Source organism: Micropterus salmoides, unplaced genomic scaffold (assembly GCF_014851395.1).
Source record: "Micropterus salmoides isolate LMB-PRFRI ecotype aquatic unplaced genomic scaffold, ASM1485139v1 Ms_hic_scaffold_10, whole genome shotgun sequence".
Classification (NCBI taxonomy): domain Eukaryota; kingdom Metazoa; phylum Chordata; class Actinopteri; order Centrarchiformes; family Centrarchidae; genus Micropterus; species Micropterus salmoides.
The window spans coordinates 18,124,126-18,150,428 of record NW_024040041.1 but is presented as its reverse complement, the minus strand read 5'-3'; the positions used below and the strand labels follow the sequence as shown (position 1 = coordinate 18,150,428).

The window sequence follows — 26,303 nt, the reverse complement described above, 5'->3', positions numbered from 1 at the left end:
GTAGCATAGATGTAAAAGTATAAATACCTCATAATTGTACCTATGTACATTGAATGTAGGCCTACTCCACCACTGGTTAAAAACAAGAAGGCAGTGGAAACTTTTATTATAACTACTTTAATTAATCTTTCTATCTATAATCTATCTTATTTAAACTGGCTGTACCGTATGTTTATCAGTTTCGTACATAGCCTTCAGGCATATGGGTGTATGTACTTGTTGTTTTGTTATGATTGTTTTGTTATGATTGTTTATTTTAATTTTTTTTTTTTTAAGTCAGCAAGCATTTGTAAAAAGAATAATTACAAAAGTGTATTGCAGGCATATCTTTGTTATTTTTATTATTTATTATTTAATCGACTGCGCCACCCTCCAGTCCAGTGGGTGGTTGTGGTGCATCTTGATGGCTTGCTACACGGCAACAGAAGAAGAAGAAGAATTATTATCACCCCCGGTTCAACCGGTTAACCAATGAATGGAGACGGGGAGGAAACACTGACCGATAGTTTTGTTTTTCCACATTGCTTTCCTCTTTCTGGCAGCAACTTGGTTTATAAATGCCATGTAGTCGCAGCTGTGAGTGGATCTAAATCCCGTAACAGTTCCGCAGCTAGAAAAACCGGACCGACCACCGCGGCTATCTCTCCTCTCCTCGGCTCGCTCCGCCGTTAACGTTAACTTCCCGGTGTTTGCTCTGACCGGGAGAAGCTACAGAGATGTCCGACGACGGTGGCTCGGCTGTTGGCCTTCTGTCTTACGAGACGCTGGTTCACGCTGTTGCAGGTGCAATGGTGAGCAGAGAAGTGCACTTTATGTCAAGTGTGTGGGTGTGCCTGGTCTCGTCTTACTAGATTGATGCTAGCAGCTCTGGTGTTAAAGAAACTGCTTAAGTCATCGAGCCTGGTGTCAGTTTGTTTTGTGTTTTTTGTTGCATCACCACAATGTATTGTCTTTTAGGGGAGTGTGACAGCTATGACCGTCTTCTTTCCTTTGGACACAGCCAAAAGCAGACTGCAGGGTGAGTAGGAGGTCTCATAGGTTACGTGAAAGCAGTTCTCTTAAGTCTAGTGCAAAGATTTATTGCTACCTGAACTTTGGACATCTTTAATAAGCAGCTCAGGTATCATTTGTTTAGACTGGCCTTTGTGTATTTTATTTATTTATTTATGTTTATGTTGTTTTATAGGTCTGTTTCCTTATTTTGTTTTTTTCTTGATACCCACTTCTTGAGGGGAACAACACTGTTTCAGAGTTTCTGTTGTAAATTTCAAAAATACAAAAGTCTCAAACTCAAGCTGAGATACCGTGGTGCAGAGGTGGAAGTATTTAAGAAACAGTTTGAGGTACTTGTCCTTTTTCTGCTGCTTTATACCTCTACAATATTTCAGAAAAATATTGTACTTTTTACTCCACTAAATTTATTTTATAACTTTTTTGTTACTTTGCAGATTAAGATTAATAAAACAAAATATAATCTTTGAAGAGATCATGATGTAATATTATAGATTAATGTAAAACTTTATTAATTCCTTGGAGGACTTATGCATTTGTTTTGCAGTGGATGAGGAGCGAAAATCTAAATCTACCCCCGTCATCCTGGCTGAAATAGCAAAGGAAGAAGGCCTGTAAGTATAGTTTCGAGCTGCACTATCACACAGCCCACTGGGTTAGAATTCCATCAAGTTTATAGCTTGCTTTGTTTTTAAAATCAAGTTTCTTGGTTTGATTTGAACAGCTAGAGCTGAAACAGTCAATAACTAGTCTACAGCAGATTAATCTGCAGCTGTTTTGTTAATGGTTTAAGTATTGTTCTTTTATTAAACATGCCAAAAAATCTCTGGTTCCAGCTTCTCAAATGTGAATATTCTCAGTCTTATATGAAAACAAAATGAATGTTCTTTGGGGTTTTGGACTGTTAACAAACAAAACGCAAGCAATTTAAAAAGAAAGTTAATAAAACTGATTTTATAGACAAGATTAATAAATAATCAAAAGAATTGGTAGTTGCCGCCCTAATCTAAGCTAATGTAGCCACCTGACTGAGAACTCACTATTCAAGTAACTCTCCACCACATCTCCCAGTCAGTCTTTGTACAGAGGCTGGTTACCAGTCATCTCCAGCCTCTGCTGCTCCAACTTTGTCTACTTCTACACCTTCAACACACTGAAGAAGCTGACGGCATCCGGTCCAGGCAAGTCCAGCCCCAGCAAAGACCTGCTCATGGGAGTCATGTCAGGTAAACACACATACAGTAAAACTAACAATTGTTAGTTAACTAATTACTTAGTTAATAAAATGTGAGAAAATTGTGAAATGTCCATCCGAGGAGACTCTAAGGTAATATCTTTAAGAGTTTACAGAGATATAAACAGAAAAAAGCAAAAAAATCTCTCATTGATGATTAATTTTCTGCTGATTGATTAATTGACTATCCGTTTCAGCTCTGGGTAACAGCCTTGTTTACTTGCTAGCACTCTTCTTCCCTGCTTTTGTTGGCGCTGTACAGCCATTTGTAGATAAGTGGAATAATGTGAAACTATTGTCAGGGATGTGATCACTGTCCCTCATTAAACAGCTGCTCCACCGACTTAAAAAACCTTTTTAAGACATCTAACAATCTGTTGTTCCTGCAGGGGTGGTGAATGTGATCCTGACCACTCCCATGTGGGTGGTCAACACTCGCCTGAAGCTGCAGGGAGCAAAGTTCAGAAATGAAGACCTCCAGCAGACCCATTACAGGGGCATATTTGGTGTGTAATATATGGTTTTAAAAGATCAGACCGTTATTTATTTATTTTTGTTTGTTTGTTACTGCACAGTTATAAAACCCTGCTGTGTTTGGGCTTTCCCTCTCAGATGCTTTCTCACAGATTATAGCCATTGAGGGTGTGGGAACTCTGTGGAACGGCACTCTGCCCTCTCTCATCCTCGTCCTCAACCCGGCCGTACAGTTCATGTTTTATGAGGCCATGAAGAGGAAGGCAGGGAAAGGAGGGAAGAAGGTGAGAAGGACACAAGAAAGACATTGTTGTGTAGAATACTATATTATCAAGGCTACAGTAATAAGTCAGCCTCGACTCCTTTTCAGCTGGGTTGACTCCGTTGTAGTCAAGGACTTGTGAGCTGAAATCAAACTCTGAACTAGATCAGTATATTTACCAAGTGGAAACAAGCATCGTCCCATAGAAGGGGAAAGACATGCTGCATGTTCTGTTTCTTTTTTCTTAGCTGCCTACAATTAATTGTGGAGAGGAAAAGACTATTAACTATAAAGAACTATATTTGATTTTATTGTTAAAGACTATTGCAGTTCAAAACCTTCAAGCCTGAATGGCTGTGCTGTGAAAGAATCAAACAAGACTCTTAAAGAGGCCATATTATGCCTTTTGGCTCTTTCCCTCTCCTTTTATTGAGTTATAGATCTTTTTTGTTCATGTAACAGGTTTGCAAAGTGAAAAAGCCCAAGGTCCAGCCCAAAGGGAGTTCCCATCTCTGACAGAAAACACTGCTTTGAACTGCCTGAAAACAGCTCATTTGTAGTCCAGCCTTTACTTGTGCTTTCTGGTGACGTCCCAAGAAAATATGCATCATAATGCTCGCCTTGCAGCTAGTCAGACACGCCCACGTCCCAGAGCTCAGTTATAACGTTATGTATGAAAGATACATTTGTTACAAATTAATAACTCACCACCCTGAAACTGTTGCTCCGGTCTATGTTCCTAAACTGGCAAGGGGATATACAGGAGCTGGTTATATAATTAGAATATCTTCAAAAAGTTGATTTATTTCAGAAATTCCATTCAAAAAGTGAAACTTGTATAATGTGTACATTCATTACACACAGACTGATATATTTTAAGTGTTCATTCCTTTTAATTTTGATGATTATAACTGACAACTAATGAAAACCCCAAAATCAGTATCTCAGAAAATTAGAATATTATGAAAAGGTTCAATATTGACATAAGACACCTGGTGCCTCACTCTAATCAGCTAATTAACTCAAAACAAAGGCCTTTAAATGGTCTTTCAGTCTAGTTCTGTAGGCTACACAATCATGGGGAAGACTGCTGACTTGACAGCTGTCCAAAAGACGACCAAGACACAAAAGGTCATTGCTAAAGAGGCTGGCTGTTCACAGAGCTCTGTGTTCAAGCACATTAATAGAGAGGCGAAGGGACGGAAAAAAGATGTGGTAGAAAAAAAGTGTACAAGCAATAGGGATAACCGCACCCTGGAGAGGATTGTGAAACAAAACCCATTCAAAAATGTGGGGGAGATTCACAAAGAGTGGACTGCAGCTGGAGTCAGTGCTTCAAGAACCACCACGCACAGACGTATGCAAGACATGGGTTTCAGCTGTCGCATTCCTTGTGTCAAGCCACTCTTGAACAAGACACAGCGTCAGAAGCGTCTCGCCTGGGCTAAAGACAAAAAGGACTGGACTGCTGCTGAGTGGTCCAAAGTTATATTATCTGATGAAAGTAAATTTTGCATTTCCTTTGGAAATCAAGGTCCCAGAGTCTGGAGGAAGAGAAGAGAGGCACAGAATCCACGTTGCTTGCTCCAGTGTAAAGTTTCCACAGTCAGTGATAGTTTGGGGGTGCCATGTCATCTGCTGGTGTTGGTCCACTGTGTTTTCTGAGGTCCAAGGTCAACGCAGTCGTCTACCAGGAAGTTTTAGAGCACTTCATGCTTCCTGCTGCTGACCAACTTTATGGAGATGCAGATTTAATTTTCCAACAGGACTTGGCACCTGCACACAGTGCCAAAGCTACCAATACCTGGTTTAAGGACCATGGTATCCCTGTTCTTAATTGGCCAGCAAACTCGCCTGACCTTAACCCTATAGAAAATCTATGGGGTATTGTGAAGAGGAAGATGCGATACGCCAGACCCAACAATGCAGAAGAGCTGAAGGCCACTATCAGAGCAGCCTGGGCTCTCATAACACCTGAGCAGTGCCACAGACTGATGGACTCCATGCCACGCCGCATTGCTGCAGTAAATTCAGGCAAAAGGGGCCCCAACTAAGTATTGAGTGCTCATACTTTTCATGATCATACTTTTCAGTTGGCCAACATTTCTAAAAATCCTTTTTTTTTGTATTGGTCTTAAGTAATATTCTAATTTTCGGAGAGATACTGAATTTGGGATTTTCATTAGTTGTCAGTTTTAATCATCACAATTAAATGAAATAAACATTTGAAATATATCAGTCTGTGTGGAATGAATGAATGAATATAATATCCAAGTTTCACTTTTTGAATGGAATTACTGAAATAAATCAACTTTTTGATGATATTCTAATTATATGACCAGCACCTGTACAGGTGAACCAAAGCCCTGTTTACCGGCTTCTCAGGACCCGCCCTACTCTGCTTCTGATTGACTAGTAGTCCTTAACTAGCAACTGCACATATGCAACTCCCAACAAAGATTTTATACGTAAGAGGCCTCACTCTGCAGCTTAAACGGAGCATTCAACACACAGGGTGAAAAGAGGAGCTGCAGCATTGTGCAGTATGATAAAAAAATATGGTGTTTTGAAACCATGTAAACCTGTACTGGTACAACCCCTAAATACAATTTTTAACCTGAAAATAAGCAAAATGTGACCTCTTTAAGGCTGTACACTCTTATGGTGCTTTCAGATCAAAAAAAAAAAGGGAGCGTTCGGGCGGTTAGTTTACATACAAAGTCAATGCAAAGACGCGTAGAGCCGCGATTTCCTGTCTGGCGGCGCGAAGCACACGAAGGGGGCGTGGCTGGCGACGTGAAGGCAACGCAAAGGAATTCGCGTGAGTTGAATATTTTCAACTCAAGCGAGAAATTCGCATGACGCTGAGTCGCGATAGCCTATCAACGTTGAGATTGTCCGTACGTCACCAACAGCTTCAGAGCGTTGTGTGGAGAGGACCAGGCAGAGCGGGCGATTGAAAATCTGCTGGGCGACTTAGAGCTGCTAAACTTGGGCTAGAGCAGCAGGGAGCAGCGCTCCAGCTTTCGGACAAATAAACACCCGTGGTCGGACTGGACTTTGCTCGCAAGTACGCCGTTTGCTCGTAGGAGGAGCTCGGAGTAAACTGCTTTTTATTAAATTAGCTTTTTACTTTAGTTTTTAGGATTACAACGTTGATTTATCTTCACTCGAGCTTCTCAGCAGCTAGATTCCGTGCGTCGTTTGGCACTACTTCATATTTATATAAAAACCGGACAAACTGGACATTGCTGGGAGAAAAGAAAGCGAGGAGGTTGAACTACCTGGTGAGTTCAGAAAACGTGTATGGAATTTATTCCAGCTATCGTTATACTTTACTGTGACCAAGTTAGCATAGCCCTGGTCGATCCGAACTCCATTCAGAAAATAAACATTTTAGAAGTTGTTGTCTTGCTGACAGACCTGACAAAGCATGAATTTGTTAAATCTTTGTCTCATACCACAGATTTCCTCAGCAGAAATCTTTCTCATTGGAGCCATTGCCAAGGCCATTGCTACCACCGTGACATATCCTCTTCAGACAGTTCAGGCCATCCTGAGGGTAGATACTGTGTTATATAAAATGTCTTCCTCTGTGTTTTTTTCTTTTCCGCACATTAGCTACTGTTGAAGGATAAGACTGGTGATATCTATTTTTTTTATTTTATTTTTTATTGTGAAACAAAGTTGCCAGACAACTATTTTCTTGGTCTGGACCATTTGTCCAGCAGCCAATGGAAACAAGTTTACTTGTCCTGACCAAGAAATCCCAGCATAAAATGGTGATTTGTCATTTTTAAACCTTGTTTTTTGTAGTTGATAATTGATAATTGATAATGAACATGGGCACTGTAGTTTTTTGTACTCACTAGTGCACTAAATGTGTATCAAATATATTGAGTAAGATTTGTTACAAACAGCGGCCAGCTGTTAGATGTTAGAAAAGTCCGAAAGTACTGAGAGATGGACTAGTGCATTGTCGGTTTTAGTTTTAGTCGTTTTTCCAGCCTTATTGTTTTTGTTTTGTTATTTTAAAAAATGTTTTTAATGTATTAAAATGTGTAAAGAAAACATTTTTTTGATGGCAAGAGAAGAAAAAGAAGCATTTTCATTAGAGTTTAGATTTCATTGGGAAAAAATATGAAATCCAATCGGAATGAACCTGCTTTGTGCTTTCTCATCAGTTTGGCCAGTACAAACGTGACGGTAAGGGCGGCGTGATCGGAAGCCTCTCAAACATTTTCTCCCTCCTCATGGACAGAATCAAGTGAGTGCAGCAGCTACGAACATGAACACACAATGAGATAGATTATCATAGGTGGTCATTAATATACATCTGTTCGCTTTGTTACAGGAGGTATGGTGTTCTGGGTTTATATAAAGGCCTGGAGGCCAAGCTGCTGCAGACTGTACTGACAGCTGCCCTCATGTTCGTTGTGTATGAGAAGATCACTGGTGCTACCTTCAAAGTCATGGGCCTTAACAAGAAACTGAAGCAGTGAATACACGCTCCCTTGAATACAGTAATGCATTAGTACCACCAGTATGTTCTGTCAACGGCTCAGATGATGTGCTTATTGCCAGGAATTGTTTCAGCCACATAAAGGTTGTAATAAGAGGTGGGATTGGTGCCTTTGGGGCCACAGATTCCCACACTTGCTTAAAACATACACAATAACAAGATCTGGGTGTAACACCTAATCCCCTTGCTTTCTTTAACTGGGTCCATTTGTGCAGACGGACCTTTGATTTTCTCCACTGGTGAATCCATGTTGCGATGGATCACAGTGATCTTGCAGGAGCTTAATTTAGTTTGATTTTCATACCAACCTTCTCATCAAAATCTTGGCAATAAAGTGAATGAGCTTTTTTTTAATTTTTTTTATTTTTTTCCAAAAGAGGAGACCAATAATTTAGCTACTTAGCGAGGTATTGCCTTGATCTAACTTAACTAGCTACTGGACCACTGTTCACACACTCTTATGTTATAACTGTGAATTTAAATGAGTTTGATTGAAACCCTCATGAAAAGTCCTGCCAGATAAATGTAATGAAATCAATAACTGAAAGGGAGAAGGTGCAGAGCTTGCATTCATATTTATCGATCTGTGTGTAAAATCTGCACCTTCCCAGCTCAGCAATGTTTTTATTTTAACATTTATATAACAATATTAGGTAAAATTAATTTAATATAAATGCCAATGAGCACTTAATCCATCAGTCTGAGAGTAAAGATTACATGTGTACAAATACTGCAAAAGGTGCTACATGCCTCTACATCTGATCATGAAAAACTGTACTATGAACTGATGTAAGTGCTTTAAAATGACTGTAAATGATTTACACAAACCCATGATCCACAGATCTCTATTGTCTTCATGATTGTATTGGTCAGTATGAGCATTTTGTCACACAGGTGTCTTCCATTATTTACCTCAGTGTCTTGTATCGTGTAGTCAGGGCTTGCAGTAATTTACAGTACTTGTAAAAATGTAGCTTTCACTTCCTTCTGTTTATGTGCACTTTAACTGTACTACAGAAACTAAACAGTAAGGTAATAAATGTCGGGGAAGGCAAAAAAATTAAGTCTTCCAGGAAAGAAAATAATATCTGAGGATAGCAGGTGTGTGACAAAGCAGGAAGCACTGAACAAATAAAATGTCAGGTGAGACTGGAGAACCAAATCTTTAATAGTTTAGGAGACCAAAGCTGGTGAATATGTTGCTGTTAGTTATAAAACAATGGCAAAGCAGTGACACATTTGGACAACAGTATGCTACACCATGGGTATTAATATCTTCTTCATAACTGCCTTGACTTTTTATTTGCTCCCAATGACAGGACATCACATTGCTGAAATGTTTTGTTTTAACAGTTTACATGAACATACTGCTTATACAATACTTGAAGTCATCTTCATTCAATTACACAACTTTGTTTTAACATATAAAGTCTTTTCTAATTTAATTTCATTTGACATAGCACTGTTTGTGGTTCCATTTATTGGAATAACAATGGAATAATAAAGTTTGACAAACCATATTCATATCAGTAAGTTTTTTAAATCACCACATGCAAGATGGGGGGAAAAAAATGCTTCAGTTCTTACTGCTTAGCAAATAAGAAATGAACAAAAGAAGTAAAACTATACACTTTAAACTGCAATGGAATAAACTCCATTGGAGGTCTGAATGAACTGTCCCAGTTGGTTGTCTTGGTTGTAAATCGGGACTACTGCCTGGACATCTCCTCCACATACCAGTGTGGCAGGAAGGAATACTGGGAGTCCTTGTGTATGGAGTAGGTCACATCTCTGTGGGGCTCAAAGGAGAACAAGTACACCACACTGGAAGAGAAACAATAATGACTCGTTACAACAGAGGGTTTAAAAATATATATTGGTTTAAAATTAAAAAAAGGTTAACAACATAGCATGTCATTACAACTCACCTTGGATTGTCTTCAGTGGCTACACTCTTCACAAAAGACAGGAAGTCACAGCAGAAGTTCATACAGACTGTCGGCTTCCAGCAGTTGTGTTCATTCTGTCCAGAAGACAAACAAAATTGTTTGGATTAATCTTGTGAGCTTTTATTTATTCGTGTCCCAGTTATTTATTATTTTTCCAGAATAGATTTTTCAGTGCTTTAGCTTTTGATGACCAGTACCTTGATGAGATGTGAAATCTTAGAGATGGGGAAAGTCTCCACAGCGACAACCACTCCTTCATGATCCCGAAAACCCGCCACAACACGGGGGACTCCGGGAAGAAAAGACTGGGCCCACCATTTCAGCAGTTTGAACCTGAGGACCACCACCACCAAAATGAGGGGGGAAAAATCACTTTGGCCAGCTGTGTGGGTAAATCCAATAACCAGCAGACACCATGAAGTGAAAAACTTTTCACTTTTTGTTTTAGTGTGTATGTTTTAGTGGCATCTAGCGGTGAGGGTTGCAACCAACTGCTTAGCCAGTGCTCCCCCCTCCCTTTTCAAGCAGTCAGGAGAAGCTACGGTGGCCGACACGCTCTATCGGCACTTGTGCTAAATAATATGTGTGGTCCTCCATTTGTCCAAATTTCACATCTCTTCTTACTTCTAAGAACTAGACAACCATTACTACTACTTTTTACATATTCAACATATCCTACTAAATACACACTGGACCTTTTAATTATGTGAAGCTTTACTGTTTTATCATCCACCTGTGTAAGTTGCTGCGCTGTTTGGGGGTGCAGATCTCTGCAGAGGTCTTGAGCTCGACGTAGCATGCAGGAGGAGCTGGAGCATTGGGATCTTTATCCCGGCAGTCCACCTCACCGGAGAATAAAAGTCTGTGATCTTCAAGCCGAGTTTGCACCACAGTGCAGAAGGCCTCATTAGTGTTAACCACACCGCCTGGGTCGGCTAAACTGTGGACGTTATCTGCAGGGATGGATCAAAGGTGAAGTGTTATCATTTACACATCTGCCTATCACCGTATGTGTCGAATGTAATATAATAAGACAGAGTGGTATGTATGGAAGCCTATTTCTGCCGGGGTAAAAAAAACAGTGAGGTGTGTTAGGAATGATTCAAGCGATGTCACAAGTTTGGCCATTTAAGTCAAATTTATGAAAAAAAGTTTTACTACTATATCAAAATGACCAAGGCATTCTTAATACTACTAAGTTAAAATGACACAAATCAAAAATAGCAGATACAAAGTCACAATACCAACAGATAAGTCACAATTTTGACTTTTTAAAATGTTTGACTACTACTTTACAATTGGAAAAACTTTGACTTTAGCTGTAGGTCAAAATCAAATAACATTTTATATTTTCAAAGGTCAAAGCTAAGAGATATAATTAATTAAGTCTAAAGTTTGAAATATTAAGTCATAATTAAGATAGTAAATCAAAATGATGAGACACTACATAAAAATACTGACTTGTTTATTATCAGAAGTTTTGACCTAAAAATTTCTTGACATCCTTAACATTTCTAATTTTGCTTGCTTCCATGTCCATGTTACTATTTTGAAATGCAATGAGTAATTTTATTGTTGTCATGGACTTGGTTGAAGACGCTGCCCAGTTCTGAAATGAAGAAGCCTCTTGGATGAGAGGTGAAATGTCTTATGTCGTATCTTCAACTGAGTCGAGTTGCCCTTGATTTTTACCCCTCTTGGATAAAACCAAATGTTTTTATTGTGAGGCTGTATGCGTGTGTACAGCCGATTTAAGGCTGATTCAAGATGATGACTGATCAGTAATTAAGGTTTGGGGAAAGAAAGTAAACAGCAGTTCTTATAACATTATTGTACAAACCTACCTGCACAGGTGTATTGCTCGAACTTGTATCCCCAGTACATCATCTCTTCATGCCTCCCGGTGCGGTTCTCTTGCTCCTTACGCGCAGCTTCTGTTTCCACTTCACTGATGTAAAGAGTGCCCTTAAATCTGGTGACCGCTAGCAACCAGCCCTCCCGTGTCTCATAGGGAGTGGTCAGCAGCTTGGTCAGATGACCACGCCAAGTCACAAAGTCGACATCTAAAGCACTGGAAAGAGCAGAGGATGATCAAAGAACACGTGTCCAACAGGAAACACTGTTGTGGTTAGGGGTGGTTGTTGGATTAGAGACTACAGATCATGAGTGAGTATCTTTCTGTCTGTGTGATGACCTGGACCTAAAAAAAGTAAACCAACGATGACACTTACCTTGATGAGGCCGTGGTCACCCTCGAGCTGAGCTTCGATCTATTGGCCAAGATCCAGCGTAGGATGTGGTCCAGCTTCTCCTTCACACTCTCGTCTCTTTTTATATAGCGGTCCTTGTATCCATCCCTCAGGTCAAAATTAGGATTTCTGTCAGGTTCCACGTAGTATCTCATCTGCCTGCTGTCATTGAAGAATCTACGCTCAGCATCGAGGGAAAAACAGCCCACTTCGACTGGCTGTTTGTACACAGGAAAGTCTCTTTCATATAGCTCCCGTCTGGTGCTCAAACCCCGAGAGCTGAGCGGGTTTGGCCCAGGAGTTGGCCCAGACTGATAGTGGTGGTTTGGTCTCAAGTGTTTATTCTCACAGTGATGTCTTCCACTGTCATCTCTTCTTTTGTATGCTGACTGCCGTATTTGGTAACTGGAGCTGGGATTGTGGGGTCTGCGTTGGTCCATCGCTGCCTACTGTGGTGGGGAAAATAGCAATGAAACAAACAGATGACATTGGTGATTACTCATTTCTTCTTGATGGTCTCCTGCAGGAAAAATCCTCTGCCTAATCATCATTGTAATGTCACTAAAGAGACAGCGCTAACCTTTGTTTTTTTATGCTGCTACTAGTCCAATAACTGTTTTATGCTGTGAACACTGCTATTTCTATATTGCAACTTCCTTAACTCCGCATTTTTATGTGATTATGTATCCCACTTTGTAGTTACAATTGTGTATTGTTTATACAGTACCTTTTATTTAAATTTTTTATGCTTCATACTAAACACAATAGATCCCCAGTTTATACTATACTGGTTTTTAAGATTACTGCATTGGATCAACAAAGTTTATCTTATTTAACCTTAAATATACCACAAATGTGTGTTTGTGAATGCATACATATATAGTTCTTTTTTATGTGAAGCTAAAACCATATTATTGTTATTTACATTGTTTACATTCTCCACAGACTTAAATTCAAAAAGTGCACTGCAGAATGTTCTGGGTGTATATGTGTCTGTGTATAGCCTTTGTATATAAATAACTGTGTATAGCCTATTGTTTTATTTTATTCATTTTAAATGTTCCAATATTTTAATACACAGTTAATTGTCTGTTATCTGTGTGTGTAGCATGAAGGGATTACATTTCGTGTCGTTATACAACCTTGTGCTGAATAATGACACATAAACAACCTTTTGACAGTTTGATACCTTGCATAATGTGAAGATAGACATTTGTATTGATGGCTGTGTAGAAGTGTTTGCAGCGTTAAACACCTGTGCATATAAATGAAGGTCTCTAAATATATATGTACAGTATTCGTTTCCTTGCCGTTATTATAAAAAATGTTTAGAATAACTAAATCACCGGTAAATAAATGAAAACCTACCTTATCCAGCATTGCGTTAACGTACACAAGAAAAGCAGTTAACGTTAGGTTTCTGTCAATGCCAAGTCAGACCCAATAAAAAACAGGACTTTGTGTAAAAACTATATCATATGTTTCATCCTCTTTACAAATTAACACAAAAAAGGTAAGAAAGAATACACAAAATGTGTTTGTTTTGCTAGTTGGGTAGCGAACTAGCACCCGAGGCTACATCCATGCTAACACCAAACCTAACGCTACTTCCGTATACAGTTTGTCATCCAATCCGTTTAGCGGCAGCCGAGACACTTCCTGTAAGAAGCTGGGTAAATAAAGAAGACTGTATAAGTTGTTTGTTGAATCTGTGAACATTGGGTGGTGTTGAATTTGACCACAGCGATGCGAAACCAATATTACTGCTATTAGTAGCTGTCAGGTAAGTGTTTTAACCCACTAGTTTTAAGGGTGTGTTTGTTTATGTGTTCAGTGTACACACAAAGTAGCGATAGCTAGCTGCATTAGCTTGGCCAACAAGAGAGACAACCATAGACTGGATGAAAGAGGAACCCAAATGATTGTCGTATAATTGTGTCTGTCATCAAAGTGAGTTTCGCAAGTCGGTTTGAATATTTTTATTTTTATAATACTTAGTGGTTAAAAACCTGAACGAGAGAAGGGGAGTTAGGTTTCTGCCGTGGACCTAAATTTGACCATGACATTTCATCCTGGTTGAAAAAACGCCAGTATCTCACAATTTATTCAGCAAAAGATGCCATCTCGCATAGGATGTGTGGAGAAAGTAGCTGTCTGGGAGACCAGATTAATTCTGCAAGTCTTGATTTATTAGTCTGATTTACCATAATTTCTCCTTCAGATATGAACAGAAAACGGGCTCTGATTTCAGACACTTTCATGGTGAAGAAAAGAAGAGATGGCACAACGAAGTTTGGGGCTGTCAGTGATGGAGATGGTAGGTGTGACAGCTATATAGCTAATTCTAGTTTTGTTGAAATCTCATTAAAGGGTGTAAACATTTCTTTGCCTAGAAGGACCGACTGACATCAAGTGCACCCTTGAGTACCTCATGACACTGTTTCCCAGGAAGCTCTTCAATGACACCTTGCCTCAAATTGTTCTTAAGCACCAACTCTACAGTATACACAAAGACAAGACTTTGGTGGACAAGGAGCTGGTAAGTGGTCTCTTTAGTGTCAGAAAGGTCATGTGTTTCTCTCTCTAAATGTGAAAACACAACCCACGGCCCTCCTTGTGGTCCACAGAATAAGCTGCGGGAACAAGGAGAACTGCTGATGTTCCAGCTCGGGTTTGACGCAGAAGCTTTTGGGCTGATTTTTGCTTCAGATTACAAGGCCAAGGTGCTGGCAGGGGAGGAGGGCAGAGCGACACAGGCGACTGTGGAGAAGTTCTTGGAGAAAGTGGTGTCGTCTTGCACAGATCTGAGCTTCAGCAAAGACAAGATACTCAGGGAGTTCCACTTCACAGACTCGGAGATAACGTATGAAAGACTCCCAATTGTTTCTTGTTCCGTTTTACTCCTTTGTATAATAATGTATCAAAAATGGGAGGTTCCTTCCAAACTGAATTGTTTGACAAACTTCACACCTAGCTTTAAACAAGATTGTTTGAATGACACTATAACATGACTCAAAAATCATTACGTCATTACAAATAATGCTCAAACGTATTTTGCGCTTGAGTAATAGCGCAGAACCAGAACACCAACCATGTTATAGTTTTACTAAATAGCTGGAAAAGCTGAAACAAAATGAGTTTTAATACTTTAGTTATTTGATTTTTATTTTTTTAAATGGCTTTAATTAATAAGTATCTCCTGTTGAACAGTTTGTTAAAATAGTTACTTTTTGAAACCTCAGACTTTTCAAAGATCAGCACATAATATTTTCCCACCATGTAGGCAGCTGGTTAAGTCAGGGGTCCTGACAGTGAGGGACGCAGGCAGCTGGTGGCTTTCCATTCCCAACTCTGGCAAATTCACCAAGTACTTTATACAAGGTGGGTGTTAAGAAAAGCAGAGACTCAATGATGTTTAAGGCTGTTACATGTGCATTTCTCAAAGTGCCTTGCTAATTGGAAGGACTGTTTGTTTCTAACCAACTTACCGGTTTTCCTGTCAGGCCGTAAAGCAGTGCTCGGCATGGTGAAGAAGTCCAAATATAGTGAAGTCTTAAAGGCAGAGCTAGAGGAGCGGCGCACAACGGCGCATGTGAAATTCCACATGAAATACCACATCCATGACATTGTTGGTGCAGAGCTGGTAGAGAGGTAATATTTGGTTGTATACAGGTCACACTCTGACAAGATTCCATGTTAAATTGTGTGTTGTGGTCAGAAAATGATGGAGTATGATTGCTTAAAATCAGTTTTTTAACAATGACATATTGCTACTTTGTAATTTATTGAATTAAGTCCGTTTCCTTCCCAGCATACCGACAACTTCAGGGACACTGTTGCGATTTGTCAATTCCTGAACCGCAGCAACAAGACTTACATCGGTGTTTGGTCGAAGCCAGTGAGCGACCGAAGATGAGAAATGCATAAGATGGTCAAAGACTGTTTGTAAGAGGACAGAGTAAATTAATTTCAGATTTAGGTTCTGTGCCAAATGTATTATAAAACCTTGTGGGTTTATGAATTGTCAATGATGTTGACATGACCTTGTTTGGTTTGTCTTGTAATAAATATTCAAAGTTTCTTTGCGTCATACGTGAGAGTTATGACTTGTGTGCACTGATACAAATGTCCCTCTGTGTGATGTTTGAACTCAAGCTAACCTTTGCTATCTGTAACCAGTGTGCACCACAACTGACGGACAACAAGTAGCCCAGTCAGTCAAATCTGCCCAACTGTCATAAAAAGAGCTGATGCTTTATTTCAGATGGCCAGGCCACTTATACTATTTATTACAAGCCATTGATATATATATATTATTTTCAGTTGTTGAAAGGTGTGAACAGAAATGTTTATATGTAATTTCTTATTTATTTTATTAGCCACTACATTTTGGAATGAAATATTGTAGTTTTACTCCACTACAATTACTTGACAGCCGTAGTTACTTTGAAGTGATTTTGTTTTTTGATCTTTATTTAGTTTAGGTAAGTTACATAGTTTAAGTAGTTAAAACATATCTGAAGTGGGGATAGGACAAGAAAAGTTATTCTAACTTATTCCTACCCCCTTTGAACATGACTGTTATTTGAACCATCTGCAGATGATTTTTTTTGTTGATTATTTTTATTCAGTTTTTGTTGTCTTAACATGTTCAATAAAGAGTTGAAAAAAAAAAGATCTAGATTAATACAAAATATGGATCAACTAATACATTACACTATTATAGGTTAAGCTACCCAGCAGAATATAAATGAATTAATATTAGCTCCAACGATTCAGCTGTAAGATGAAAATGTACACATTGATGCATCAATAATTATAATCCAGTAATATTTTCTGAAATGGGTTATTCTGATTAACTAGGACTTTTGGTACTTAGTTGATTTTGATACTAATACACATTTTGGAATACAGGACTTTTACGTGCAACTTTTTTTTTTTTTCCTTCACACTAGTACTTATACCATAATTAAGTAAAAGATAGGTCTAGTTCCAGAGGAGCTGTTTCATTTGCAAGTTTCTGTCACCGAATTTAATCTGAAACCTCCAATTCACCCTTTGCATCTACATTTTACAGTAAAGTCTAAGTGAAGCGTTAGCTCTATTTCACGCTTCAACAAAACAGGTGTCAGTCAACCCTTATTTCATATTTTTATGTTTGTAGTACATGTGTTGCATCAGGAAAATGGAGTCTGCACTTTCAAACAAAGCAGCAGAATAGTATGTTTTAATTGAATTTATTGGCTTTTTCAAAAAAGTGACAATAGCTTTTTATCCATAAAACTAAAGAGTCACAACATTGGCTTGAATTAAAGCACAGCTTGATGTCTGAATACAATACAGATGAGCAACATGTACTTAACCCCTGATCTAGTAGTTCAAATACATTTTGTAAATAGGCAAAAAATATAACCGTAGCGATTCTAATCTTAGTTTTCAGTATATGTTGCACATACATGCTATCAGCATTAATTACAAAAAGCTAGGCTTGTAGGGAGATTAAGGTAGCGTTAACTGTAGAGGTAATAAACAAAAGGATATTCATAGTGTTAGTTTGACAATACAGTGAGTGAAGTGTAACTTCTGTGAAGAAAGATACAAAATAGTCAAATCACATGATTATAACAAAAAGGATAAGTACACTGTATACTACACCATAACTGACAGTAGCTTTGTTACTGTTATTAGCAGGCATTAATGCTCTTCTTAGTGACATTGCTTAGCCAGTAGTGATGCTATTAAAAATCAAAATGTGCTGCACAAAAGGTTTCTGATAAATGCCCACAGAGCATGAAAGGTGCTCTTGTTCCCCGCCACCAAAACACCTAAACAGTTCTAATCCAATATCTAATAAAGTTTTCAGCTTTGCACTCCTGGGCAGCTACACAGGTGAGACACTTCTAGGGGAAATATTGCAGAGAGGGAAAAAAATAATAATTAAGATAACAATACCTTAAACTTGACAGGTCCAATTGGAGCCACACACATAAAATACTGGATCATTTAGATTTTTGTCCAGGAATTAATAGCACTGTCGGTGTCAGAAGATCGGTTCCCTGTCTCAGGCGTCAGTCAACCCGCGAGGATGAATCAACATAAATCATGTGCTAGGAATGTAAGCTAACCGACTGAAAACAACTAATTTGAGGCAGAAAGAACTTCACAGGTGGTTAGTTCAAGTTCCTTGTCGACAGTGCCATGACACACGACGGCCCCTCGCAAACAGTGAAACTGAAAATTAATAAAATGCCATTGATCACTGAGCTGAACAAACAGCAGCACAGGACAGCAAACTGTCAGCGGTATTTTGAAGGTTTGAGACAATGTAACGAAAGGTTTTTCTTCTCGGCTAAAACATACAGCACGTCTGCAGAATGTATTTGGCAATATTTCTTCCACTAAAAACAAGAGTGTAAACAAAAATAGGTTGACAACCAGTGGAAGAACAAATTGAAAACATTCCACAGTCCATTTTACAAAAACATCCAATCCATTTTAGAAGGCCTCGAGAATTTCATTTCACTTGTCTATACAGTATATGTTGTAGGGAAAGAACTAGGGTCTATAACCTTCCAACCCCTTCTCCTAAATCTGACCCTATGTCAAATTTTTCATGAAAAACAGTTGGTATAACTTCTGTAGCTACACGTATGGAAGGAAAGAATCTGAAGTACATTGTTTTTGTGTGTATACTGGTGTGTTTCTCCTGTGTCGTTTAGCCACCCTCACCACTAGCGGTCATGTTCCCCTGTAACCGTTTCCCCAGTGGAGGAAGTCTTAGAGGAGAGTGCACTTCTTCCCCTTCTTCTTGACGGGTGGAGGGCAGAGGACGGCCCGGATGGCCTCGTCGAACACAGTTTTAAGGCCACGCTGAGTCAGGGCTGAGCACTCCAGGTACTTGACGGAACCTGAGGGGGGGGGGCACTGTTTAGCTTCTTTTTCTTTAAATATTTCAGCAGGGTAAAAAAAAAAGTAAATGAAAACTCAGTAAAGCTGTCAAGTGTCATTACCAATCTCCTTGGCCATTGCCAGTCCTTGGGGATATGTAATTGGAGAGAGTTTCTTCTCCTTCAGCTTCTCCATGGTGTCCTTGTCATCTCTCAGATCCAGCTTAGTACCCACCAGGATGATGGGAGTGTTGGGACAATGGTGTCTCACCTCAGGGTACCACTGCACAGAGATGATAACAGTGGGAGGTTAGGGCTGTGACTTTCCAGACCTGTCCATGTTGTCTTGAACATGCAATTTCTAGAATGGTCTGCTTCTTTGGTGGGGGGGGGGGGGGGGGGGGCACTTGGGGGCAGCACACCAAACTAAGCAAACAAACACCCTGACACACTGACATATATTCACACATACAGCAGACACAAAAAGCAATATTAGCATTTATTTGGTTCGTTTGTATCCAGTATTCACTCATCCAGCTCGGTTTTTGGTCTCCACAAACTCCTGAGGGAAATATTTGGCTCTTCAGCTGCTAAATGCTCCTCTGTGTTCACCAGCTAGTTGCTACCTTTTTCTGTCTGCTATTTGGTGCTGAGCAGGTAGGTCACAGTGGGTTTACAGAAATAAATTTGGTGAAGACGCTACAAAATTTCTTTTTCCTTTAGATTTTCAGTGAACACTATTTAAAAAGCTTAGAGAGCTCTTTCGATTGTACCAATCTGGATTTAAAGTGACAACTGTATATAAGGAATAAGGGTTAGAATCCCCTTAGGGTTAGACTCCCTAAGTAAAAGAGTACAAGCAAAAAGATTCCCCACAGTAGGGAGTTTCAGTAAGAGACTACAGCTAAAGCAGGCAGAAGAAAAGGGTGATTTTTTTCTTCATTAAGGATCCTGTTTTTATTTTATATTATATTTCTATGTTGCTTTTATGTTTATGTAAAGCACTTTGAATTACCTTGTTGTTGAAATGTGCTATACAAATAAACTTGCCTTACAAAGCCTTTTTGCAGCTGCCTGCTGCGGCTGAAAATTAAGCTATGACATTGGAGAGAGTGAAACAAAACAGTTAAGTCGTGGGTCAGAAAACCAAAAACTGAGCTGAAAAGACCCTCCGTAGATGGGAACTGGGGTCAGATTATCTCCTGTGGTTCGGCCCTTCACATACAAATAGTCATGTGATCCGTTGTTAATATAAAAATATTGATTATAGCTACTTTAAATGCTGCAAACCAGAACTTTATGCATATTCAAACTACAGCACAGTTTGCAAAATTGTTTCAGCTTGTTATTGTGACAATGACTTCAAGCGACAAGAGTCCCATAACACAAAGCAACTTTAGCTTTAGTCCGGCTTACCTTGAGTTACTAATTCTCAACTACCGTAAAACTTTGAATAATAGCCAAGGCTTTTATTTGATAAAATCACTAAATTGACTGTCTATATTTGGGACAGGCCTTTAATTCCTTTTGCACAAAACTGAAACCACTATCAAACAGTTCATTTATTTCAAACAGAATAATACTTGTATAAAAATTATCAAATACACGGCATTGATTTGATCTAGCTCCGACAGACGGCTTATGCACTTTTATTTTGAAGTAACATCTCGACAATAACACGGTGCAGGATGAGAGAAATTAGCAGACAGAGAGCGATAGACTTCACATGACAGGATTCACAACTTGGATTAATTTTTATGAAAAGCTGTTTTGATTCTTTTGATGGGTGGACCCTTACAGACTAAAGGAATATAAATAATCAAGGAACAGACTTAACAAGTGCTTCAAAGGTAACGGCAGTCATCACTTTTTTTTTTCCTTTCCTCTGTTGTACCAGGCAGGTTACACCGGTAAATTTATAAGAATTAGACTTTGGGGCTTTTCGTTTCCCTTAAATGAACTGAACTATTGAATTGTGGAGAATCTAACCGATCTAACGATGTGTAGCATGTTCATACGAACATATTGATCATACGTTTAAACATTAATATTTGTATTAATCTATAAAAACCAGACCAGGTGTTAAATTGAGGCAGGCGTTTATTTGTCAAAATGTGTTCCCACACCAGGCCAGTAAATGGGATAGGGGGCTATTTGGGACTCTGCTATTAATTCAAGTTTTACGGTACTTCTCAAAGCAGTTAAGAGTGCAGCTTTTTCTGCTGCCATAGCTACAGACAAAAAAAACAGATAATCTTGCAGCAAAATTAAGGCAAACAAACAAAAACTCAATCTGACTGCATATTTCTAATTGATTGGAAGCTAATGGGCAGTGTGCAGATACTGCTCGGTTGGCATACTTTTAATTTATAGTCATCATCTCACCTATAAAGTCTTCATTCACAAAAGACGTCTCATGTTACTCTGAGCTACAGTGAAGATAAGCCGGGCCAAACAGCGCTGAATTATAATGTAGGAGGCTTTGTTGATGGGGTGACGTGTTTTAAAAGGCCCTGTTTAAACCTAGTGTGGACCAATTGTGTAACAATGGTTTCTTATATTGCCAAAATAATTCTCATGAAGAACAAAGTGATTTAACTAATTAGTAAACACGTCAGTCGGTGGTTATAATGCTTCACTTTATTGTCAGCACAGTGCTTTTGTCCATCATGTAACAATTCTGTAGAAATGCTGACTGCTTTATTTCAATGGCTGAGTTGACTGTTTAATCTGAAGGTAAATGTATACTTCTCTTTCGAATCTATGCCATAACCTACAAAGTAGCCATATAACCTACACTGTACATTTACACGAACTTCCCCAAAAACATAACTACATATCGCAGTGACACACGCTATGCTAAGTATTTGGGTCGGCATAACGTTGCATTTCTGGCTTGTCTGTCTCAACCGGTTCAAGGGTCACACATTCCATCTCCTCCGACAACATCTCTCATTTCTGTCTTTTAGTAATTTCACTAAAAGTAACTGCTGTTCACAGAAACTCACCACAGTGGAACACAGAAGCCTCACTGCAAACTAGTGGTTGACCGTGTAATTGCTGAGCGGCGCAGACACCAACGTACAAGTATAAATGCTCACAATGGCACATAGCCTACGCCTGGGATTATTTCGTTAGATGGCACAGACATTCTCAACCAGACCAGTGTCATCCATAAAATCTGATGGCAGGTTCTCCAACCACAGTTAATGTGTAATTTTTGGTGTTTTTCCCCATCACACTCCATCAGGCAGGTAAATGCAATAAAAAATATACTTACAAACTTCTGCTTTGTGACAAAAACACACTTTAAATCTTAATAAAGCAGCTGTAAAGAATTAGATCAATATTTCTGAGCTAATAAATGCATGACATAAAACTGACCCACGCAGATGCTCTTTACCATGCTGGTAATGCATCAACTCACCTTGGCACGGACGTTTTCAAACGAGGCGGGACTCACAAGTGAAAAGCAGATGAGAAACACATCCTGGTAAGAAACAGAAAATAACGCAATCAGAGCCTGTAAGTATCATTTCCTGTTAAGAACAATAGGAACAAGAAACTAAGCAGCACAAAGGTGCTGTGTTTTTCTTTCCCTCTAACTTCCTTATTCATTCAAGGCACCCAGACTACCCAAATGGATTATATAACGGGCACCACCAACATCAAAGGGATCACAAGAGGTGAAACATAACAGAGCATTGTCTGTTTTTTCAACTGTACCGTCTGTGGGTAAGAAAGTGGGCGGAGTCTGTCATAATCTTCTTGTCCTGCTGTATCCCAAAGGCCCAGGTTCACCGGCTTCCCGTCCACCATAACATTGGCGGAGTAGTTGTCGAACCTGACAGAAGTGACAACGCGAGAATAAACTCATCAGGATTAAAGTATATGGATAAAATATTAATGCTGCAAAATAAAAACATTAAACTGAAGCCTTAAAATGGAAAACAAGCTCTCAGTTGATCTGTTGTGGCCTTTTCCCTCTTCAGCTCTCTCTTGAAAATGACTCAGCTTATTAAATCTGGCTCTGCCGAACAAAAATCTGGTAACTTAAACGCCTGCTGAGCCAGTCCATGCCACACAGACAGTGATACAGATCAACATAGTTTACATAGCTGGCCTAGAATCAGATAGGGTGCAGGTTCCCGTAACATTTCCCCCCAAAAGAATATTTAATATTTATAATAATATTTAACTTCGTTAGAGTAACAACAGGATAACCTGTAAACTTTTTAGGAAGGAAGGAAAGCAAATGAAGAGTAAGATGCCAGCTTAATTATGCAGTGACTGTATAGGAAACAAGGGTGGAGATAAATGATGGACTGCTAGTGTTGATAAGACTTCCAGTGTGTGTTGTAGTGTTGATAGTCTTACATAAATAAATGCCTAAGTCACAGTGGACTGCAGACACACATACTCACACGGTGGGGATGTACTCTCCAGGAAACGCATTGGTGGTGTAGCTGATGAGCAGGCAGGTCTTACCCACAGCTCTGGAAGGGAGAAGGAGAGGAAATGTGTTTATGGTTTCACCCCCCACAAAAAAAACAAACAAAAAAACAAACAAAAAAACCCCCAACAGGCACACAAAAAGAAGCCACTGTGCATTTTCAGCATGACTGTATATTAGGGGTGTGACTACATTAAAACGTCACAGGGGAAAACCTGTTTCACGAGACTCACAATTGACACTTTTCACATGCAATCACACCACACATCAATTTTTAACATTTGTGTGGGTTGGTGGTTGGCAATTGTATCGGCTATCGACGATTGAAGGGATGGTCAGCGATTGGTTTTTCATGCGCCAATATTAAGGCCATTTTAACTAACTCACTATCAGAACTAAGAGGACATAAACAGTCTCTAGAATCTGCACCACACTGCAGTGTTTCCCATTCATGGATTTATTTGTGGCGCCACGACACGCCACAATATCAACGCTGACCGCCACTTGTATTAAAAATCACCGTGTATAGATTTGCTCCTCTCCTCTCTTAAACACATTGAAATGGAACCGGTGTAATACGTCCAGGTTAACTCTGTCATGTTAGTCTATCTATTTACTTAACACAATGCTGTCAATGTCGGAGACCCACCTTCAAATAAGTTATAAGCAAGCATGTAAGGAGCCTAGCTAATAAGGATAGCTATGTTAACATTAGAATACAGCTGGGTTGTCAAGGTTAGCACGCTGTACATAGCTGGTAGTCAATATCAATTGCACACCCCCCTCGCGCGCGTGTGGCACCACAGTTACACATTAATTCCGTGGGAAAAATGCACTGTGCATTTACAGATGTTTCTGCTCGTTTCTCTTAAAGCTAATAAGCCTATTTCTTCCTTACTGGCATTTCACTGGCATGCTGCAATGTAACACCCTGGTGATCAGATCGCCAATCGGATATCTCAAGTAGCCATGATTAGACCATATGAAAATAGAGAAAATCACCCACGCATAGTTTGTGGTGACATTTCTGCCTGATCAGAAGTGTTCTCAGTTAGTTTCCACCTCCTTAGCTCATTCCAATATACAGTACCAAATGGGGATCTGTGTCTGTCAGACGGTCGAAGGGGATACTACCACAACCGCAGAGCAATAACGTAATGCACAGCTGAGTATAGTGCAGGTAGACTTTTAAAAAACATTATGAATTCTCATTAAATGATGACGTTAGTCTCATAATATTACGACTTTTTTCTTGACATGTCAGAGAGCACAGGTATATGGGAGAGATTCTGAATGTGCAGGATGTTTTGAACATGAGCAGAAAACCTGCTGAAACACAGGCGCTACTAAAATCCAGGAGTTAATAATGGAATTATAATTAATTAATTAAGAGGTTACTTCCCCAAACAAAAGACACAAAAGAGGGGGGGTGGACTAAATCTCGCCTACATGTGCGCTGATTCAGCAGGAATGATATTACATGAGAGAAGTTGATCTACAGGAGAAAACAAATCTGAAAGCAACACAGAATGCCTGAGAGCCTTACTGTTATATTTTTATATAACAGTATATTATATATGAATTGTCGCCTGCCACCTGAATTTAGTGTTTTACAAGAATATAAACATTTCCAGCATAACTGATGCAGACAGAATAAACAGAATGCAGGAAATGAAGTGTTTAATGCTCAAAATGTTCATATAATTTGGCTCTGAAGATTTCTTAAAAATATAGTAAATCTCGTCTCATTCTTGTGAACCCAATATCGTGTCTCATCAGCTAAGAGTCTCATCACACCACAAATGGACAAGACTTTCTATTTTGTACGACTGTGCTTGGGTCTAATGTAGTAACCTCACAACAAGGGCAACAGTCATTTTCATTGTTGATTTATCTGTCAATTATTTTCTCAATTAAGCATTTGGCCAATCTCTTGTGCAAAACCATAGAAACACTCAGAAATCAGTAAATGTTCACACAGCCTTCAAAAGCAGATTTTGTTTTTGTAAGACATGCACACAGGATCACTGGAGGAGGTGCAAAATTAAAACTTAAGCGTTGTATCCTTCAGTATGAACCCTACACTACTTCAAGGTTTCCCATAAATAATAAACCAAACACAGTCATAGGTCCATCAGTGACTCTGCTGCTGTGGTATCCACCACACCCTACTACAGTGTCTTTTCCTCCCACATATTGTTACACATCTGAAAGTCAGTTTTAGCCAACCAGTGTTGCAGCTTTTTAACTTTTAAAAAGCTCAAAACAGGACGCGTGTGTGTAATAACGCAACACTGAATTGATGTTACACAGACGAAGTGACCGACACAAACAAGGCGCTAAATGAACTCTTCAAATCTCAGAACTGTTTCCAAAGTCAACCCAGACCTGGTTAAGCGGGATAGGTGAAGTCTGACTCACCCAAGAGTGAGGAAAACACGGTGACCGGGATAACTTCAGTCAAAGATAAGCCAACCACTTCCATAATGGCTATTTTATTTTTTGCCATGTCAATAATACTCCATACAAGTTAACGTAACGGCGAACATAAACAGGTAGTGAAACTTAAAGCTTGCTAGCTAACCCGTTATGAGAAATCAGAAGCAAAAGGCTTCATCGTTAGCTGGTCTGATGACACCGCTTTGTTTAAGTTAAACACCAGGCGGGAGGCACACACTAGCAGTCAGCTCGTTTGGGTTAACTCACCCGTCTCCGACAACGACACACTTTATGGCCTGCATTGCGCCGCAGAGGAAAGCTAAGTTAGCCCGGAAGCCAGCTAACGCTAGCTAACAAGACTCTTTTCCTTTGTCCGGAATCTCTCGCTGGTGAAACGTCCTCACTGCGGTCGGCTGACGGCCTTTTAGGGTGCAGCGGAGCTCCGGTGAAGTGGAACAGCTTCTGGGAAACTTAAAGTAACTTATATAGTACTTTAAAACAAGTTTGCTCAGAAATCCGCTCGCAACATTCCCATGCTTTCGTTGGCCGATCTGGAAAGCTATGAAGCAAAACAGCGGCCACCACCCCTAAGGGAAAAAAAAAATGAAGTTAGCCACCGCAACCAGTTGGTGCTTCCGGCGCGCTGGGCTGACATCCGCCCACAGACACTTTGACGAGCTGAAACGTCCTCAAAACAAGCACCTGGCAATTCACCTGTTCGTCTCAATACAGAGAATGTAATCAGACAAAATGTGCCGGGAGATTAGTCTTTTGAAAATACACTCAAACTTGGCCACTTTAATAAGATAAAAGAAAATAACTA

General features: G+C 39.5%; 4 protein-coding genes across 5 annotated transcripts; 2 read left to right on the top strand and 2 right to left on the bottom strand.

Annotated features, from left to right (window-relative positions):
- Window positions 1-467: 467 nt before the first annotated feature.
- On the top strand, window positions 468-9,023 carry LOC119889285 (peroxisomal membrane protein PMP34). Its single transcript, XM_038700190.1, has 9 exons — window positions 468-791; window positions 958-1,018; window positions 1,559-1,625; window positions 2,083-2,237; window positions 2,635-2,751; window positions 2,858-3,003; window positions 6,448-6,543; window positions 7,166-7,248; window positions 7,336-9,023. The coding sequence occupies exons 1-9, from the start codon at window positions 717-719 to the stop codon at window positions 7,481-7,483; spliced, it is 948 nt and encodes a 315-aa protein (XP_038556118.1). The 5' UTR covers window positions 468-716; the 3' UTR covers window positions 7,484-9,023.
- On the bottom strand, window positions 8,651-13,278 carry dxo (decapping exoribonuclease). Its single transcript, XM_038700181.1, has 7 exons — window positions 13,070-13,278; window positions 11,684-12,150; window positions 11,297-11,523; window positions 10,186-10,405; window positions 9,650-9,785; window positions 9,432-9,526; window positions 8,651-9,327 (listed from the first exon to the last, which is right to left on the bottom strand). The coding sequence occupies exons 2-7, from the start codon at window positions 12,139-12,141 to the stop codon at window positions 9,213-9,215; spliced, it is 1,251 nt and encodes a 416-aa protein (XP_038556109.1). The 5' UTR covers window positions 12,142-12,150; window positions 13,070-13,278; the 3' UTR covers window positions 8,651-9,212.
- A 67-nt stretch (window positions 13,279-13,345) lies between these two features.
- stk19 (serine/threonine kinase 19) lies at window positions 13,346-15,793 on the top strand. Of its 2 annotated transcripts, none has more exons than XM_038700211.1 (7): window positions 13,346-13,484; window positions 13,923-14,018; window positions 14,098-14,240; window positions 14,329-14,564; window positions 14,985-15,082; window positions 15,205-15,352; window positions 15,513-15,793. In XM_038700211.1, exons 2-7 carry the CDS (start codon window positions 13,925-13,927, stop codon window positions 15,556-15,558), a joined length of 765 nt encoding a protein of 254 aa, XP_038556139.1. In that variant the 5' UTR covers window positions 13,346-13,484; window positions 13,923-13,924; the 3' UTR covers window positions 15,559-15,793. The 2 variants fall into 2 exon arrangements, with proteins under 2 accessions (XP_038556139.1, XP_038556130.1); XM_038700202.1 differs by having other exon boundaries at window positions 13,348-13,484; window positions 14,095-14,240.
- A 1,129-nt stretch (window positions 15,794-16,922) lies between these two features.
- Window positions 16,923-26,082, bottom strand: rac1b (Rac family small GTPase 1b). The gene is made up of 6 exons (XM_038700225.1): window positions 25,748-26,082; window positions 23,013-23,084; window positions 22,315-22,432; window positions 22,016-22,078; window positions 18,712-18,871; window positions 16,923-18,609 (listed from the first exon to the last, which is right to left on the bottom strand). The coding sequence occupies exons 1-6, from the start codon at window positions 25,780-25,782 to the stop codon at window positions 18,479-18,481; spliced, it is 579 nt and encodes a 192-aa protein (XP_038556153.1). The 5' UTR covers window positions 25,783-26,082; the 3' UTR covers window positions 16,923-18,478.
- Window positions 26,083-26,303: the final 221 nt, after the last annotated feature.